This window comes from Cetorhinus maximus, chromosome 25 (assembly GCF_964194155.1).
Source record: "Cetorhinus maximus chromosome 25, sCetMax3.hap1.1, whole genome shotgun sequence".
NCBI classification, from domain to species: domain Eukaryota; kingdom Metazoa; phylum Chordata; class Chondrichthyes; order Lamniformes; family Cetorhinidae; genus Cetorhinus; species Cetorhinus maximus.
The window spans coordinates 14,125,566-14,142,047 of record NC_135903.1 but is presented as its reverse complement, the minus strand read 5'-3'; the positions used below and the strand labels follow the sequence as shown (position 1 = coordinate 14,142,047).

General features: G+C 45.8%; 2 protein-coding genes across 4 annotated transcripts in view; both read right to left on the bottom strand.

The window, feature by feature from the left end:
* The window catches only part of pgap3 (post-GPI attachment to proteins phospholipase 3), a 257,051-nt gene that overhangs the window by 101,318 nt on the left and 139,251 nt on the right, over window positions 1–16,482 (bottom strand). The window lies entirely within an intron of this gene.
* neurod2 (neuronal differentiation 2) lies at window positions 3,415–6,815 on the bottom strand. Of its 3 annotated transcripts, none has more exons than XM_078529540.1 (2): window positions 6,574–6,815; window positions 3,415–5,226 (listed from the first exon to the last, which is right to left on the bottom strand). In XM_078529540.1, the coding sequence occupies exon 2, from the start codon at window positions 5,219–5,221 to the stop codon at window positions 4,151–4,153; it is 1,071 nt and encodes a 356-aa protein (XP_078385666.1). In that variant the 5' UTR covers window positions 5,222–5,226; window positions 6,574–6,815; the 3' UTR covers window positions 3,415–4,150. The 3 variants fall into 3 exon arrangements, with proteins under 3 accessions (XP_078385666.1, XP_078385668.1, XP_078385667.1); XM_078529542.1 differs by having other exon boundaries at window positions 3,421–5,226; window positions 6,715–6,757; XM_078529541.1 differs by lacking the exon at window positions 6,574–6,815 and adding an exon at window positions 5,574–5,886 and having other exon boundaries at window positions 3,421–5,226.

The following is a 16,482-nucleotide window of genomic DNA, read 5'->3' as shown; positions in this document are numbered from 1 at the left end:
CACAATAATACCCCCATATTGCACCCCCCACAATGACTCCCCCACACTTCCCCCCTGACACTGACCCCCTCCCACACTGATCCCCCAAACTGACACCCCCACAATAATACCCCCATATTGCACCCCCCACATTGGCACCCCCACACTGACCCCCAGACACTGACCCCCCCCACACTGATCCCCCCAACACTAACACCCCCCATACTGACCATCCACACTGACCCCTCTCACACACTGACCCCCCAAACACGAATCCCCCACACTAACCCCACTCTCACTGACCTCCCCTACTCTGACTCCCACACTGAACCCACCCCACACTGACACCCCACACTGAACACCCCCACCCCAACCCCCACACAGACACCCTACAATGACCCCCTCCCACACTGATCCCCCCCACACTGACTCTTCCCAGTTACCCCACACACTGACCCCCCCACACTGACCCCCTCCCACACTAACACCACTACACCGATCTCCTCCCCAACGTTGACCCCCACATCCATACAGCCCACTAAATGCACAGTGAACCCCCCACCCCCAGACTGACCCCCATCACACTCATATGCCCTCCCTGACATTGGCTATTTCCCCCAAACATGACCCCTCTCTCTGACATACACTGACATCCCTCTCTCACACACATACTGACCCATCTCTTTCACACACACTGACCCCTCTCTCTCACACACACACTGACCCCTCTCTCACACACACACACCGACCCCTCTCTGACACACACTGACCCCTCTCTCTCACACACATACTGACCCATCTCTCTCACACACACCGACCCCTCTCTCTGACACACACTGACCCCTCTCTCTCACACACATACTGATCCCTCTCTCTCACACGCACTGACCCCTCTCTCTCACACACACACCGACCCCTCTCTCTCACACACATACTGACCCATCTCTTTCACACACACTGACCCCTCTCTCACACACACACACCGACCCCTCTCTCTGACACACACCGACCCCTCTCTCTCACACACACACCGACCCCTCTCTCTGACACACACACACTGACCCCTCTCTCTCACACACAATGACCTCTGTCTCTCACACAAACGGATGCTTCTCATTTACACGTATTGACCCCTCTCTCACACACACTGACCCCTCTCTGTCACACACATTGACCCCTCTCTCTCACACACACTGACCCCTCTCTGTCACACACATTGACCCCTCTCTCTCACACATGCTGAGCATTCTCTCACACACACACTGACCCCTCTCTCTCACACACACTGACCCCTCTCACACAGACACTGGCCCCTCTTTCACACAGACACTGACCCCTCTCTCACACACACACTGACCCCTCTCTCACACGCACATTGACCCCTCTCTCACACACACACACTGAGCCCCCTCTCACACACACACTGACCCCTCTCTCTCACACACTGACCCCTCTCTCACATAGACACTGGCCCCTCTCACACACACACTAACCTCTCTCTCTCACACACTCACTCACCTCTCTCTCTCCCACACACTCACTCACCTCTCTCTCTCCCACACACTGCCATCTCTCTCATACACACTGTGCCCCCTCTCTCACACACACTGACCCCTCTCTCTCCCACACACTGCCATCTCTCTCATACACACTGTGCCCCCTCTCTCACACACACTGTACCCCCTCACACACACTGACCCCTCTCTCACACACACTGACCCCTCTTTCAAACACTGCCCTCTCTCTCTCACACACACACACACTCAACCCTCTCTCCCACACACTGACACCCTCACACACACACTGACCCCTCTCTCACACTCATTCATCCCTCTCTCTCCCACACACTGCCCCCTCTCTGTCACACACTGTCCCCCCTCTCACACACATTGACCATTCTCTCTCACACACACCGACCATTCTCTCTCACACATACTGACCCCTCTCTCTCACACACACAGAGCCCCCTCTCTCACACACAATGACCCCTCTCTCTCACACACACTGACCCCTCTCTCTCTCACACACTGAGCCCTCTCTCTCACACACACTGAGCCCTCTCTCTCACACACACTGACCCCTCTCTCACACACACACTGAGCCCTCTCTCTCACACACACTGACCCCTCTCTCATACACAGAGCCCCCTCTCTCACACACACTGACCCCTCTCTCTCACATACACTGACCCCTCTCACACACACACACTGACCCCTCTCTCACACACATCAACCCCTCCCTCTCTCACACACACCAACCCCTCCCTCTCTCACACACACACACTGAGCCCTCTCTCACATAAACTGCTCCCCTCTCTCTCCCTTTGCCCTGACGCTGTAACCGGGGTTTTGTTGACCATCCCGGGTACAGGTGCCCAGGGTTTTTTGTTCTGTTCATCTCATTCTGGGTTGCCTTGGGCTGGTTCTGGGTTTTTGCGAATGTCCGACACTGACCGATTTCACCTTGTGCTTAAATTGGGCTCTAATTTCACTGGGTTCCGGAAAAGCCTTTCTCATTCAAGTGTCTAATTATTATTATAATTATTATATAATCATATAATAATTATTATTATTACTATAACGCTAAATTAAAGTAACCGCTCAGGCATTTCAGGAACCACTCTGAGGCTCAGGTAAGGGGCTACACACTCTTCCATCAGCTCACACCATCTCCCAACAGAGCCGGGTTAAACCCCAGCAGCTCACACCAGCAGCCCGAGCCCAGCCTCTGATAGTCTGACTTCTTAACGATTGATAGAGACAAGACTGTGATTTAAGCGGAATCTCGAACCTGGTATCTCGGCACCGACAATATTTCGCCCCTGTTACCATCCAGTTGATTAAAAGTTCAAATCTGAAGAGTTAGACCAATGCAATGTCCCAGAATTTAAATGGAGAGTGGGCGGTTTTAAAGGCTCCTGAGAAAGTCTGTAAAATGAAAGATGCGGAGATCAGGGGGAAGGTTTAGAGCGAGGATATTTTCAAGGGAGGTTGTTCATTCGGAGCTGCCTCCTAACCCTTGGCCCGTGTTTGATGTGGGACTTGGTTTCCCCAGAAGCTGTCTGCCCACTTGTCCCTCTCTAACGCAAGAGAGGTGCCCATGGCTAAAGGTTACCTAAGGGGAGGTTTACAGTTTCACGGACAAGTCCCACGGGTCATATCATCGAAAGAAAGCGGAATGATGAGAAACAGTTCATTTTGTTTAAAGTTGCTAAAAACAGAATGAGTTGCAATAAATGTTTCGGGGTTTTCGCGCACAGGGACCATAGGAAAAAGTTCCACTTGTTTTTTTTTAAATGTTGCCTTTTGCATAATCAGAGATTTTTCTCTTCAAACATTTTACAAAACGAAAGAATTCGTAACAAAAGTCGTCTTTTCACACTTAGAAAATTTTGTGGTAGTTCCTGGAAAATAAATAGAATTTGTTTTTTTTTTTAAGTATCGGAAGAAATGACCTTGAAAGACGAATTACCGAGAGACAATGCACGAGTTTCCTAATTAAAGAGTTCACGGTTCGGGAACCAATGTAAACGCTGATTGGTCCAAGTTACACAGGAACAGGAGGAGGCCATTCAGGCCCTTCGAGTCTGTTCCGAGTGAGGGTCCATCAGACGGAATCGTCTGTATTTTAATTTCTACTTGCATAGATTTCCGTTATTGCTTTCACTGGGGGGGTGGGGGGAGATTGTCCGCTTCACTGTCCACGGCTCCAATGTAGCTGAGCAAGTGGACGCCAGGAACAGCGAAATATCCAGCAATAAAATGTATACAGAGATCAGCGATGCAATTGGAGGGAGTGACAGAATGAAGGTAGCATCGGGCCCTCGGACACCCAACATCCCTGCGCACAGGCAAGTATCTGTCTGTCTGTCTGGTCTCGCACCGGGTCCATGGCTTTTGGGTTGAACTGGGAACACGTTTGGGTGGGCGGGAGGGGTGTCCGGAGCCCCCGGCTTCTTGTCACTCTCCTTCTCTCAGGGTGGGTTTCAGTTTGGGGTTGGGTTTGGGGGGTGTAGGGAGGTGGTGGGGAGGTGGAGAGAGTTTGGACGCTGCCGCCGGAGGAAAGGGCTATTCGTTCATTTCAGTCACATCCGTTGCTCGTCTGTATCGAAAGGGGTTTTTTTGTTTGTTTGTTGGTTGGTTTGTGAGTTGCAACTTTGTGTTCTGTACGGTTAATTGTGGAAAAAAGCGTTCAGCTCTTCGTAAACGGGAGTCCTGTCGTGGTGCATGTGCGTGTCGTAGGACACGAGGTTTTCGGAGTGGAGTCCGGTCCGAAGTCCAGGGGAGCTGAATAGCAGCCCGTGCCCCGGGCCGCGGGAGCTGGGCAAGGCTGAGTAGTGCATGGTGTAATGATAGTTCTTGTCGTGGTCGGGGGACGATTCCGCCTTCATGGGGTAAGTGCCATTAGTGCAAAGTGAGGGGCTCAGGGGCCCCTCGAGCTCCGAGCTGGCGTACTCGGGGGACGCGTTCCCGTACAGGTGGTCGTAGTTGGTGCAGTAAGGGTGGGAGCGGAGCGGGTGGCTGGCGCTGACTGACCCAGCCTGGCACTGGGGACTGGGCAGGCGGGGGCACTGGTAGGGGTAAGGGTGCATGGCGAATGAGGAATTGGGCGGCTGCAGGCGCCCGGCCTCCTGCCTCTGCTCGGCCAGGAAACTCCGCGAGTTGAGCTGCAGGCAGCCGGCCACCAGGTTGGTGGTGGGCTGGGACAGCCCTTTGCACAAAGTCTGCACGTAGGACACCAGGTCCGGCCTCTTGCCGGACCTCAGGATCTCGGACAGAGCCCAGATGTAGTTCTTCGCCAGCCGCAGCGTTTCTATTTTGGAAAGTTTCTGTGTCTTGGAGTAGCAAGGGACAACTTTCCGGAGATTGTCCAGCGCCGAGTTCAAGTCGTGCATGCGGTTCCTCTCCCGGGTGTTGGCTTTCTGCCGCCTCAGTTTGAAACGTTCCAGCCTGGCCTTGGTCATTTTCCTCCGCTTGGGGCCACGTTTCCTGGGTCTGGTCCCGTTCTCCTCATCAACCTCTTCCTCTTCCTCGTCGTCCTCCTCCTCCATCCCCGTCTCCACTTCCTCGTTGTCCGGGGCCACGCTCAGCGAGTCCTCGGCTTGGCTGTCCTGAGGGTCACAGCTCTCGCTGTTCCTCTCCTCTCTGACCTTCTCCTCGTCGCTCTCACTGTCATCCGCCCAGCTCGCGTATTTCTGAACCTCGGGGATGAGAGTCGAGTCGCTGAACAGTCTGGTCAACATCGTGGCTGTGAAATGGAGAGTGAAAAGACAGTTTTAAAATTGTGTTCAACGCTCCGACCCGTTCACCCGCCAGATTAATATTCGCCGGATTAGCGCAAAAAACGAGGACATGAGCCGTGTCCAAACCTCACTGACACCGGGTTTGGGATTAAACTTTCCCAGGACTTTCACAGCCGCTTTACCCACAGCAGACAGGCCGGGCCCTGCACCCTCACAGGCCCCTCTGGCCAGGGACCAGCTAAACTTGTTAGAAAAGACCCATCTCAGGGCTTGAAACGGTGGCCGATGTCTGCAGGGCAGTGGCGGGCAATGCGCCGGGCAGTCCGCCCGAGTTCCGTTACACCACACTGACCTCTCAATGGCAGGACGGTGGCTAAGGGTGCCCACTTTCTACCACCCGGCTGGACCCCGGATCCACCCGGCTGGTCCCCGGATCCACCCGGCCGCTCTTTCTCTGGTTAAAAAGGATAAACGCTCAAAGGAAAGGGAGAGAATAAGATGGATTGTGAAGATTGTGCTTCGCTCCCAGCCCCTCCTGTCCAGAGCTAACTTTAACCAGCCTCCCCGGGTCAAGGAACCTGCCTTTAAATTCGAAACATTATCAGGGGAATTTATAATTCCAAGGATTGGAAATATTTCTATCGCATTCTGTTCAGCTTTTCTGCAAACCTGCATTGGGCAGTTTTAATATTTCATTTCGCCAGTGAAGCTGAAATGAAATACTCGCTCTCTAGACCCAGGGTGTGTTTTGTACAGTTTCAACGTGTCCACGCCTGGGGTTCGCTACATTCGGAAATATAATGATGGGTCATGTTTCCTCCTGTAAACAGTGGAAGAATTGGGAGATTGAATTCACCCCGAGGAATGAGGGGTGATCTCGCCTCCCGCTTCGCTTCTTTATCTGGGAGCACATCCGCCCGCACGGAGATAGCTGATTTTGTGAAATTTGCTCAACTTCATTCGTGAGAAACTTGGGAACTTATTTTTTTTTTTAAATATATATTTTCTTTTTTAATTAAAAATCCTGGAGTGGAGGTGTTGCGGGAGAAGGTTCCGCCTGATTACGGGGCTGGGCACTTGTGAAAAATCTGGACTCCGAACTGTCTTCCTTTAAACCATTCGCAGTTCTACCCCGCCGCTTGCCCACAATCCATTTATAACCACAGTATACCCTTAGAATGATCATTTTATTTAAAGATTTAGAGATAAAGGAGACAAGTTTACTGAAGGGTTCAGGCATATGCCCACCCCCACCCCCACACCCCCACCTCCACCCTCCCTGTACATCCTCCAGCTGAACACAACAGTGAACTAAATTTCTCAGTAACCCTGGCCCTGCCAAGGAATCTTACCGAGCCGAACCGAGCCGAGCTTTATCTCATTGTTCACTGTGGCACCTTCTGGGATTAGCTGGTTTGTTAAGGTACTGGGCGTCTTGCGAAGCTGCTCATCACCAATCTATCGACAAGAGGAGAGTGGCACCTCCACCAAACTGCGGTACCAGCTCCGATGCCAGGCCATATGGTAGCACGTCATTGGCAGCAGACATCACATGAGACGCACTGATTGACATCCGCCTGCATTCGGAGCGATCAGTCTCCCTGGGGACCCCGGGCTGACCATCTGTCACACCCCGCACTCGCCTGTGTGCACATTCGACCAGCACAGAGCCCAGAAACGGGGGCAGAGAGCACCTCCAGCCCCGGATTCCCCTTCATTTCCCCCCAACCCACCCACCCCCTCACCCCCTCACCACCCCATTCCTCATCCCACATACTCTGAACGCCCAGCGGATTATTATTTTTTTAAAGTTAATCTTAAACGATTTTGAGAATTGAAGTGTTGCTAATGATTCATCTCCCTCGTTCCAACACACAGGATGATGACAGGCTCTGTTGGCTGCTTTTTCCCCCACTTTATAAAGGAGGAAATTTTCCGCGAGTTTTATATTTATGGAATCAAACAAAAAGCCTCAGATTTGTGCATTTGCGTCGTGTCAAAGCCCCGGCGGTGCCGTATTTACCCGAACAAGTTGCACTTGTACTGCGCAATATTTACCCCTCAATGAATTATATTTACCCCGTGCTTTGTTTGTTTAGCCTATAAATCCTAAATTCCACATTAATCCCGCACCCCCTGCACCTCTTATAAATTCAAACAAAAAAACCAACGCAAGATACTGGAGGATACACAGAAACTGAGGAAATGCTCAGGCTGTCAGGCAGCATCCGTGGAGAGGGAAACAGAGTCAACGTGTTTGTGATGAAGCCGCGCGTTCGTTTTTGCTTTACAATAACTGGATTTACCCCCGGGTTTTTTACCCTGTGAAGCCGCATCCGGTACAAGCCCTGTATTTACCCCATGACCCGGTATTTACCCTGTTTATTGTGTATTTACCCCGGTACCCGGTATTTACCCTGTACATTGGGTATTTACCCTTCTTGAATCCCCTGACCACGCACTGACTGTATTTATCACCGGGTGTTTACCCTGTTGTATCGATGTATTCCGTATCTCCTCAATTGACGCCGGTTTTCTCTGTACGTAATAAATTAACCCTTGATCCATTGGATTTTGTATTTATCCAGAATACGTTCTACCTTCTATACCCGGTGCAAACTGCAATTCCTGTTCACCTATTGTACTTACTCTACACAACTTGCATCTATCCGCTACAAATTGTATTTAATTTATGTTATATTTATACGGTGTCAATTGTATTTAATCTCTATATTCTGCCGTAGGACCGAACATGATAAACTTACCTGTTTTATTTGTGTCTTGCACATGATCTTTTTACTCAGTATCTACTGGATTACCTTCAGATGCTGCATGAATCCGAAGCTTCCTATGTGTTAGCCGCTTGCACACTCGAATCCCATTCTACATGGGATGTTTATTGTAGCCACGCGATATTTACGGTAAAACGCTTCTTTATCCAGATAATATAACAGTTAACCTGCACACACAGGATTTACCTGTTACAAGCTGTGCTTTCAGCGTTAGCCTGTATGTGTACTGTAGTTATCCAGTATCTACCGTATTTATCTGTAAATTTGATATTTATAGGCCGCATCATCTATCACCATGTACTTGATATACTTGACATGTGGACACTTTTTATCTGGTACAGAATATGATTTATTAGAATATACGCGTATTTCCCCATACATAGTATGTGAAACCGATACATACTGTATTAACCCTATATATAATATATTAACCCTGTAAATGTTGTATTAACCCTGTATATAATCTAATAAACCTGTATATAATATATTGATCCTGTTTATACTGTATTGCCCTTGTACATGCCAAGCACATTTTGTCAATTAATATATCCTGAATATGCTGTACATGTGGTTAACATGCCTGAAGCATTTATGCAGTATTTACAAATGCTTATTTTATATATGCATATTTTGCCTACAGGGAAATATTAAATTTACTTTTAAGAGCTAAATTTACGCTTTACACAATGTGCTTGCCCTTTACATAGTGTGTTTGCCTGGTACATACAGCATCAGCTTACACATGTATGGTAATGACACCCAGTTCTACTTTACCACCACCCCTCTCTCCACCTCTTAATTATTAGACAGCTTGTCCATCATTGAGTGTTGGATGAGCAGAAATTTTCTCTAATTAAACATTGGGAAGACTGAAATCATTGTTTCATGACAAACTCTGTTTCCCAGCCTCTGACTCCATCCCTCTCTCTGGAAATTGTCGGAGGCTAAACTACACTGTTCACAGCCTCGGTATCATAGTTTACCCCAAGAAGAGCTTTTGATCGTGTAACTGCCATCACTAAGACTCCAATGCTCCCTTAGTTCATCTGCTGCTGGAACCCTCTTTCATGCCTTTGTTACCTCTAGACTTGACTATTTCAATGCATTCCTGGCTGGTCTCACATCTTCTTACCTCTGTAAACTTGGGATTGTCCAAAGTTCTGCTGCCTGTAACCCAACTCACACAAATCCCAATCGCCCATCACCAATGACCTACATTGGCTCCCAGTTAAGCAATGCCTCGATTTTAAAATTCCCATCCTTGTTTTCAAATCTCTCCAAGGCCTTATCCCTCCCTATCTGTCCAATCTCCTCAAGCTTCACAAGCCTCAGAGATCCCTGTGCTCCTTCAATTCTAGCCTCTTGAGTATCTCCAGTTTTAATCATTCCACCATTGTGTCTATGCCTTCAGTTGCTGAATTCTTAAGCTCTGGAATTCCCTCCCTAAACCTCTTTGCCTTTCAAAACTCCTCCTTTAAGAGGCTTTTCAAAACCAACCTCTTCAACAAAGCTACTGTGCTTCCTGATATACATGGTGTTTGCTGTCTCCTACTGCCGATAATGATCAATCTGAGAACCCATTCAGGAGTGTACAGTAAATCCTTCTGGAAAGTGCAGGGTTGCTTGAGGACAGAAGTTGTTTGTTCAATTATGTTTCCTGTGCCGCGGGTTTTTTTTTAGGCGTGCTCTGCAGCTGTGCCTGGGTTCATAGCTGGAGTCATGTGCCTCTTCTGCAGAGGATAGCCCTTGTCACCCATTCCCAGAGTAAGGATTTCCTAGGATTCTTACAATAGCCAGCATGTAACCTGACAGCAGGCTGAAATAAAGGTGATATGGAGGGCTGGTATTGGATGAATGAGTCATGACTGCTGCTAGTAAATCAGACACAGATTGCCTGTGGGCACAAACCAGCTGCACATTGAGAGCGCGGAATCCCTTTCAATTGATAAAGTTGCCAGTCTGGTGAAATGGAGCATGCAGTGCAATGTGGGTGTACTCTGTGGCACCTTGCACCCTGGGGAAGCCCATTATGCGATAAAGTCTATTCTTCTCTCATTCTGCTTCACTCCGCTCATGGTTTAAGTGCCTAGGTGATCTCCTGAATATAGTAGTGGACTGCAAACCGTGATGTGTCACTGATATTATCAGAAATGTGTTATCATAAGAAATACAAGAAGGAGTAGGCCATAACATTAAAAGAACATAGTAAATAGGAACAAAATTAGGCCAATCTGCCCATTGAGCATGATCTGCCATTCTATAAGATCATGGCTGATCCTTGACCTTAATTTCACTTTCCATCCAATTCCCATAACCTTTGATTCTCTTAGAGCCTTGAAAATACTCAACAACTGTGCTTTCATAATCTTCTGGGATAAAGCATTCCAAAATTCAAAAGCCTCTGAGTGAAGAAACTTTTCCTCATCTTAGTCTAAAATAGCTGACCCCTTATCCTGAGGCTGTGACCTCAAGATCTAGACTCTCTAGCCAGGGGGAAATAACTTGTCAGCATTTACCCAGTCCAGCTCTCTCACAATCTTATATGTTTCAATGAGGTCACTTCTCATTCTTCTGAACTCAATGCAGTATAGGCCCATTCTATTCACCTTCTCCTAATAGGACAGCCCTCTCAACCCAGGAATCAATCTAGTAAACTTTCTTTGCACCTCCTCTTAAGGCAGAGACCAAAACTGTACACAGTACTCCAGGTGTGGTCTCATCAGAGTTCTAACAATTGCAGCAAGACTTCCTTGCTCTTGTACTCCACTCTCCTTCATTAAAGTCCAATATACCATTACCCTTCCTAATTGCTCATTGCACCTTCATGTTAATGTCCTGTGTTTCTTGTACAAGGACGCCCAAATCCCTCTGAATATCAACATTTAATGGTTTCTCACCATTTAATAAATATTCAGATTTTTCTATTCTTCCTGCCTATATTTTCCCATATAATATTCCATCAGCCACCTTCTTGCCCACTTACCTATCTACTGTATATTTCTTTGCAAACTCTTTGTGTCCTTCTTACGGCTTACTTTTTCACCTTATTTATATTGTCAGCAACCTTGTATATATTACACTTGGCCACTTAATTAATATATATTCTTAATATCTGAGGTTCCAGCACTGGTCCTGTGTCCTAGTAGCAGCCTGCCTATTTAAAAATGATCCTTTTATTCCTACTCTGTTTCTGTCCTTTAACTAATCATCTGTCCACACTAATCTATAATCCCCAACTCATGAGCCCTTATCTTTTTCAAAAACCTTTTATGTGGTACTTATCAAATGCTTTTTGAAAAATCCAAATATACTACATCCACTGGTTCCCCTTTATCTACCCTGTTAGTTTCATTCTCAAAAACTCCTCCAAATTTGTCAAACAGGATTTCTCTTTTGTGAAACCATGTTGACTTTGCCTAATAATAATATAAGAACTTAAGAAATAGGAGCAGGAATAAGCCCTTTTCCCCTTGTGCTTGCTCCACCATTAAATAAAATCATGACTGGTCTGACCTTGGCCTCAACTCCACTTTCCCGCCTGTTCCCATTAGCCTAGACTCTGTTATAGTTCAAATATAAATTTTAGCTTTCAATATATCCCCTTGACATTCAATGGCATTTCCATCAATGAATCCCCCACTATCAACATCCTGGGGTGTTATCATTGACCAGAAACTGAACTGGACCAGCCATATAAATACTGTTACTACACAAACTTTATATCCCGCACATTCTGTGCTTTTCTGTACATACCGTATTTACCCTGTGTGCATCCTGCCAGGGGAATGCTCACTTCCAAGCTGCTCCAGGGAGGAAATAGTTCCTTGATCTTAGAACATTTGCCAAAGTAACTGTGCTCATATTTTGTTCCATTTTACAATATTGCTTTATGAAGTCTTTTACCAGTCTTCACTGTAAGCTTGGGGAGAGTCATTGAGGGACAATGTGCTGTGCTCGGACCACTAATGATTAATTTTTCAAACGTATTTTTCTGAATGTGTGGGTGTCTTCATAACTCCTTAGGACACTCTACAAAGCTGCCAAAACAATGACTTTGGCTTCCATCCTATTAAATGAGGCAAGCACCAAACAGCATTTATGCTGTCAACACAAGGCATCCGCATGTTCACAGATTCACATAAGGTGACCCCTACCTTGGGAATCATCTTTCCTTTCATTTTTAATTATTAACTTTTCAAACATGTTTCCTGGCTCTATCTTCTTACAGAACAGGGTTGTACATAACAGGTGTCAGCATGTGTAGACCAAATGGAAGTTACCTAATCTTCAATTCTTAATTTCTGCCAAGGACAGGGGCCTAGAGATTCTTGGCCCAGAGACAATGGTATGGGATTTGGGCAGATTGGTGGCTGTCTCCAAATCCGTAGCTGGTATCATAATTTGCTTTACTTTCTTTCTCTCTTTCCTCACCCACTTATCCAGTCCCTTCCAGACTGGCACAAAGTGCCTCACTCATAAAGGAGGTGGCTTCTCCCTGTAGTCACTCGGAAGTACAGTCAAACAGGTCTCTTTCACAAGATGAAAATGATCATCACTGAGCAGTGTATTGCAGAATGAGTGATGTGACATTAAAATCTCTTATTGTAGCTGGGGAAGACTTATTAACTTTAACATTGAAGGAAACAGTCACTTTGTTAGCTAATGTCAGAACTGTCTCCGTCTTCAGTGATTGCCTGGTCTGGTGGCAAACACTGATAAGTTCTATCATAGCCTTAGAGAATCATAGCTTCCACATAAGATGTAGTTGTTCATATGCACAGGCAGCAGCAAAAAGGCTGAGGCTTACTTGTTCAGCTAAACTACAACAAACCTGCTTTGCATACCCGAACCCTCTTGTCCAGATCTGGAGATGAAAAGGATTTGGAAAAAGCACAAAAAATGATTAGCTGACCTTTAAAGATAGGAGTCAACATGGTGAGTGTATACCCATTGTAGAACCAGTTTTATATGGAGTGCTGTGATCATTATGTGACTATGACTTCATAATCATTTTTTGGGAGGTCTCACTGAGTTTAGTTTACAGCATGGACATATTTTAAGTATCACAGCAGCTGCCACAGTGCGTTATAGAGTATAATATCCAGTGGGGGCTGATGAACTAGTGTTCAATGCTCAGCAATGTCACAGCTGTCAAACAGCACATTATTGGTTCTGCTGCATTTACCTGACAGGTACCACATTTATGTGGTAGATACTGTATTTATTTTACATGTTATATTTACCTTGAAGACCCTGTATTTACTCTGAATCTGCATTCACTATGTGAACTGATTTCCCACTATAGAAATAAACAGTAGCATTTGCCCAACAAAAACTGTGCATTCTACAGCTTGGTTTATCTGATCAATACTATATTTAACATGTTTGTTCTGTATTTATTTTATAGATACTGTAATTATATCTGTTAATACTTATTTACCCTGAAAATACTGTATTTACCTTGTAGGTATGCATATGTATTATATAATGTTTCCTTACATTACATCAGGGACTACTCTTCAAAAGCATTCTATTGAATGTCTTGTAGTTGTGAAAGATGCTACATAAATACAAGTTCTTATCTTGCTTTATAATTTTGAGACTGCATGTACTCTGCAGATACTGTACTCAATGGTTTGCCATGAATATTAAGATATTTATGGTTACTATATTTATGTTGAAAATTTGTGTTTTCAATGCCATTTATCCAAGCTTAAATTTTTACAAGATTCCATTGATTAACTGTCTTAAATTCAGCAGCAGGTCAGCAGAATTCTGGTGTAAATAACAAGAAACAGCCATTTATGCTATTTCTCCAAGTTATCCACTGATCTTCCATTGACATTACAGTGATGACATTAGCGGAAGCTATCTCCTGTCATATTTATCCTGCAGATACACTCTTATATTCACCTGGAATTTTAGTGGGGCTTCCCCTGCCTGATTGGGGAAACCATAAAAATGACAAAGGTTATGGCACAAGAGCAGGAAATTTCCACAGAAGTTCTACTCACTGCCTTTGTGTAGATAGTGTTGCTTACCCTCTATCCTACCAGTATTTCACCCTGTTCCACACCTTTCACCTTTCCTTTCAAAATCGGCCAACTCCTGAGGTCCCCAGCATCACAGATGCCAGTCTTCAGCCAATTCAATTCATTTCATGTGATATCAAGCAACAGCTGAAGGCATTGGATACTATGAAGGCTATGAGCCCTGACAATATTCCAGCAACAGTACTGAAGACTTGTGCTCCAGAATTAGCTGCGCCCATAGCCGAGCTGTTCCGGTACAGCTACAACACTGGCATCTAACTGGCAATATGCAAAATTGTCCAGGTATTTCCTGTACACAAAAAGCAAGACAGATCCAACCCGGCCAATTACCATGCCAGTGTTTCTTTAATGGTGAGAAAGTGGAACTCATGACAGGTGAATTTAGGGGAAGCTGAACATTTACATGAGGGAGAAAGGAATAGAAGAATATGCTGATAGGGTGAAATGAGGAGGGGTGGGAAGAGGCTCATGTGGAACAGAAACACCGGCATAGAGCAGCCGGGTCAAATGACCTGGTCAGAGATATAAACATTCATGGCAAGTACAGCCAGAGTCAGTTAGACCTATAACATTATTTCTCCTGAAAAATATAATTGTTTGACTCCCATGTGCAATAGACACAATATTTATCCTATGGATAATGTATGTTTACCCTATATATGCTGTATTTAGCTATAGGTATTATATATTATATTTATCATGTGCATAAGGTATTTACCATGTACAGTTTGTTTATCCTTTCTTGTATTTTACATATAGAAACTAAACACCTAGCATATATTATAATTACTCTGCAGATACCACATTTAACTTAAATACTGTCCCTATAAATCCCTATAAATACTGTATTTAGGCACGAGGGTTGCCCCGTGGATATATGTCATGTTTTAAAGAGATTTTGCAAATTCCCCTGTGGACTGCAGTTGGTATAGTGAGGAGTAAACCGAGGAAGTGACATTGAGGGGTTTGAGGGGCAGGAGGTGATCTAGGAGGGGTACAGGTGCTCAGACCCCTCCCAATACTAAGTCTGTGGCTGCCAGTTTGGTGGCTCTAATTCCAATGAAGTCACGGCTACCCTGAACCCAGGCAACAAGAAGTTCTGGAGAGAGAGAGAGAGAGAAATGCTTGAGTTAGAGAATCGGATGATAAAACTGATCCCATTTGGAAGCAAAATAAATGGGCACCAGTTTTATGCGAACCTGGAACTATTGGAACAGAACCTAATATGAGGACACTTTGGGACATTGAAGGGAGCACTGGTCCTGCAAATAACTCTTCAAAAATGTGGGCCAGATTATCCAGAGATCAATCTAATCCGGATTACAGGAGCTCAGTGCAACAAATCCCGCTGTGCTGAACATTTTTAATCATTTACATAAAACATGATCTAAAATTTTAATTACAGTTTAAACTGTCACAAGCTTATAACAGAGTTACAAAGAATTCACATTCAAACCTGAACATATAATAGACAGAGAGCAGGGCAGAGATAGAGAGAGAGAGAGTTGTAGAGCCAGAGAGAGAGAGAGAGATGGAGAGAGTGGGGTAGAGAGAGAGAGGTAGAGGCAGAAACTGTTCCCTGAGATGAGGGGGCTGTCCATTGATGAGAGGCTGAGTAAACTGGGTTTATACTCTCTGCAGTTTAGAAGAATCAAATTGAAACTTACAAAATTTTGAAGGGGCTCGACAGGGTAGACACAGAGATTGTTTCCCAGGATAGATATAGAGATTGTTTCCCAGGGTAGGCATAGAGATTGTTTCCCAGGGTAGGCATAGAGATTGTTTCCCAGGGTAGGCATAGAGATTGTTTCCCCTGGTCGGGGAATCTAAAACAAGGAGGCACGGTCTCAGGACTCTGATGCTGAGAAATTACTTCACTCAAAGGGTTGTGAATCTTTGGAAATCTCTAGTCCAGGGGGTTGTGGATGCTCCATCATTGAATACACTTAAGGCTGGGGTAGACAGAATTTTGATCTCCCAGGGGTTTAAGGAATAGGGGTGGGGTGGTGGGAGGGTACAGGGGGGAAAGTGGAGTTGAAGCCCAAGATCAGCCATGATGGCATTGAATGGAGGAGCAGTCTTGACGGGCCGAATGGTCTACTCCTGCTCCTATTTTGTTATTGAGAGTGACAGAGAGAGGGAGATTGATGGAGAGATGGGATTGGTAGTCAGGCTGTGAAAGGTGCCGAGGGACGGTGGACGTGCTGAGAATGAACGGCCAATGCCGGCGGCATCATCACTGAAAGGGAAAAACGAGAACTCAATGAAGTAGAAAATCTGAAAGGGAGAAATCTGTCTAATGTTGCAAGAGGAAAGTGTACGTGTTTACACAATGGGAGCGAAGGTTAGGATTTTGCAGAATAACAATCAAGCGCCGCCTGGCAGTAATTCATTCCTGTGGGTCGCTGAGAATCAA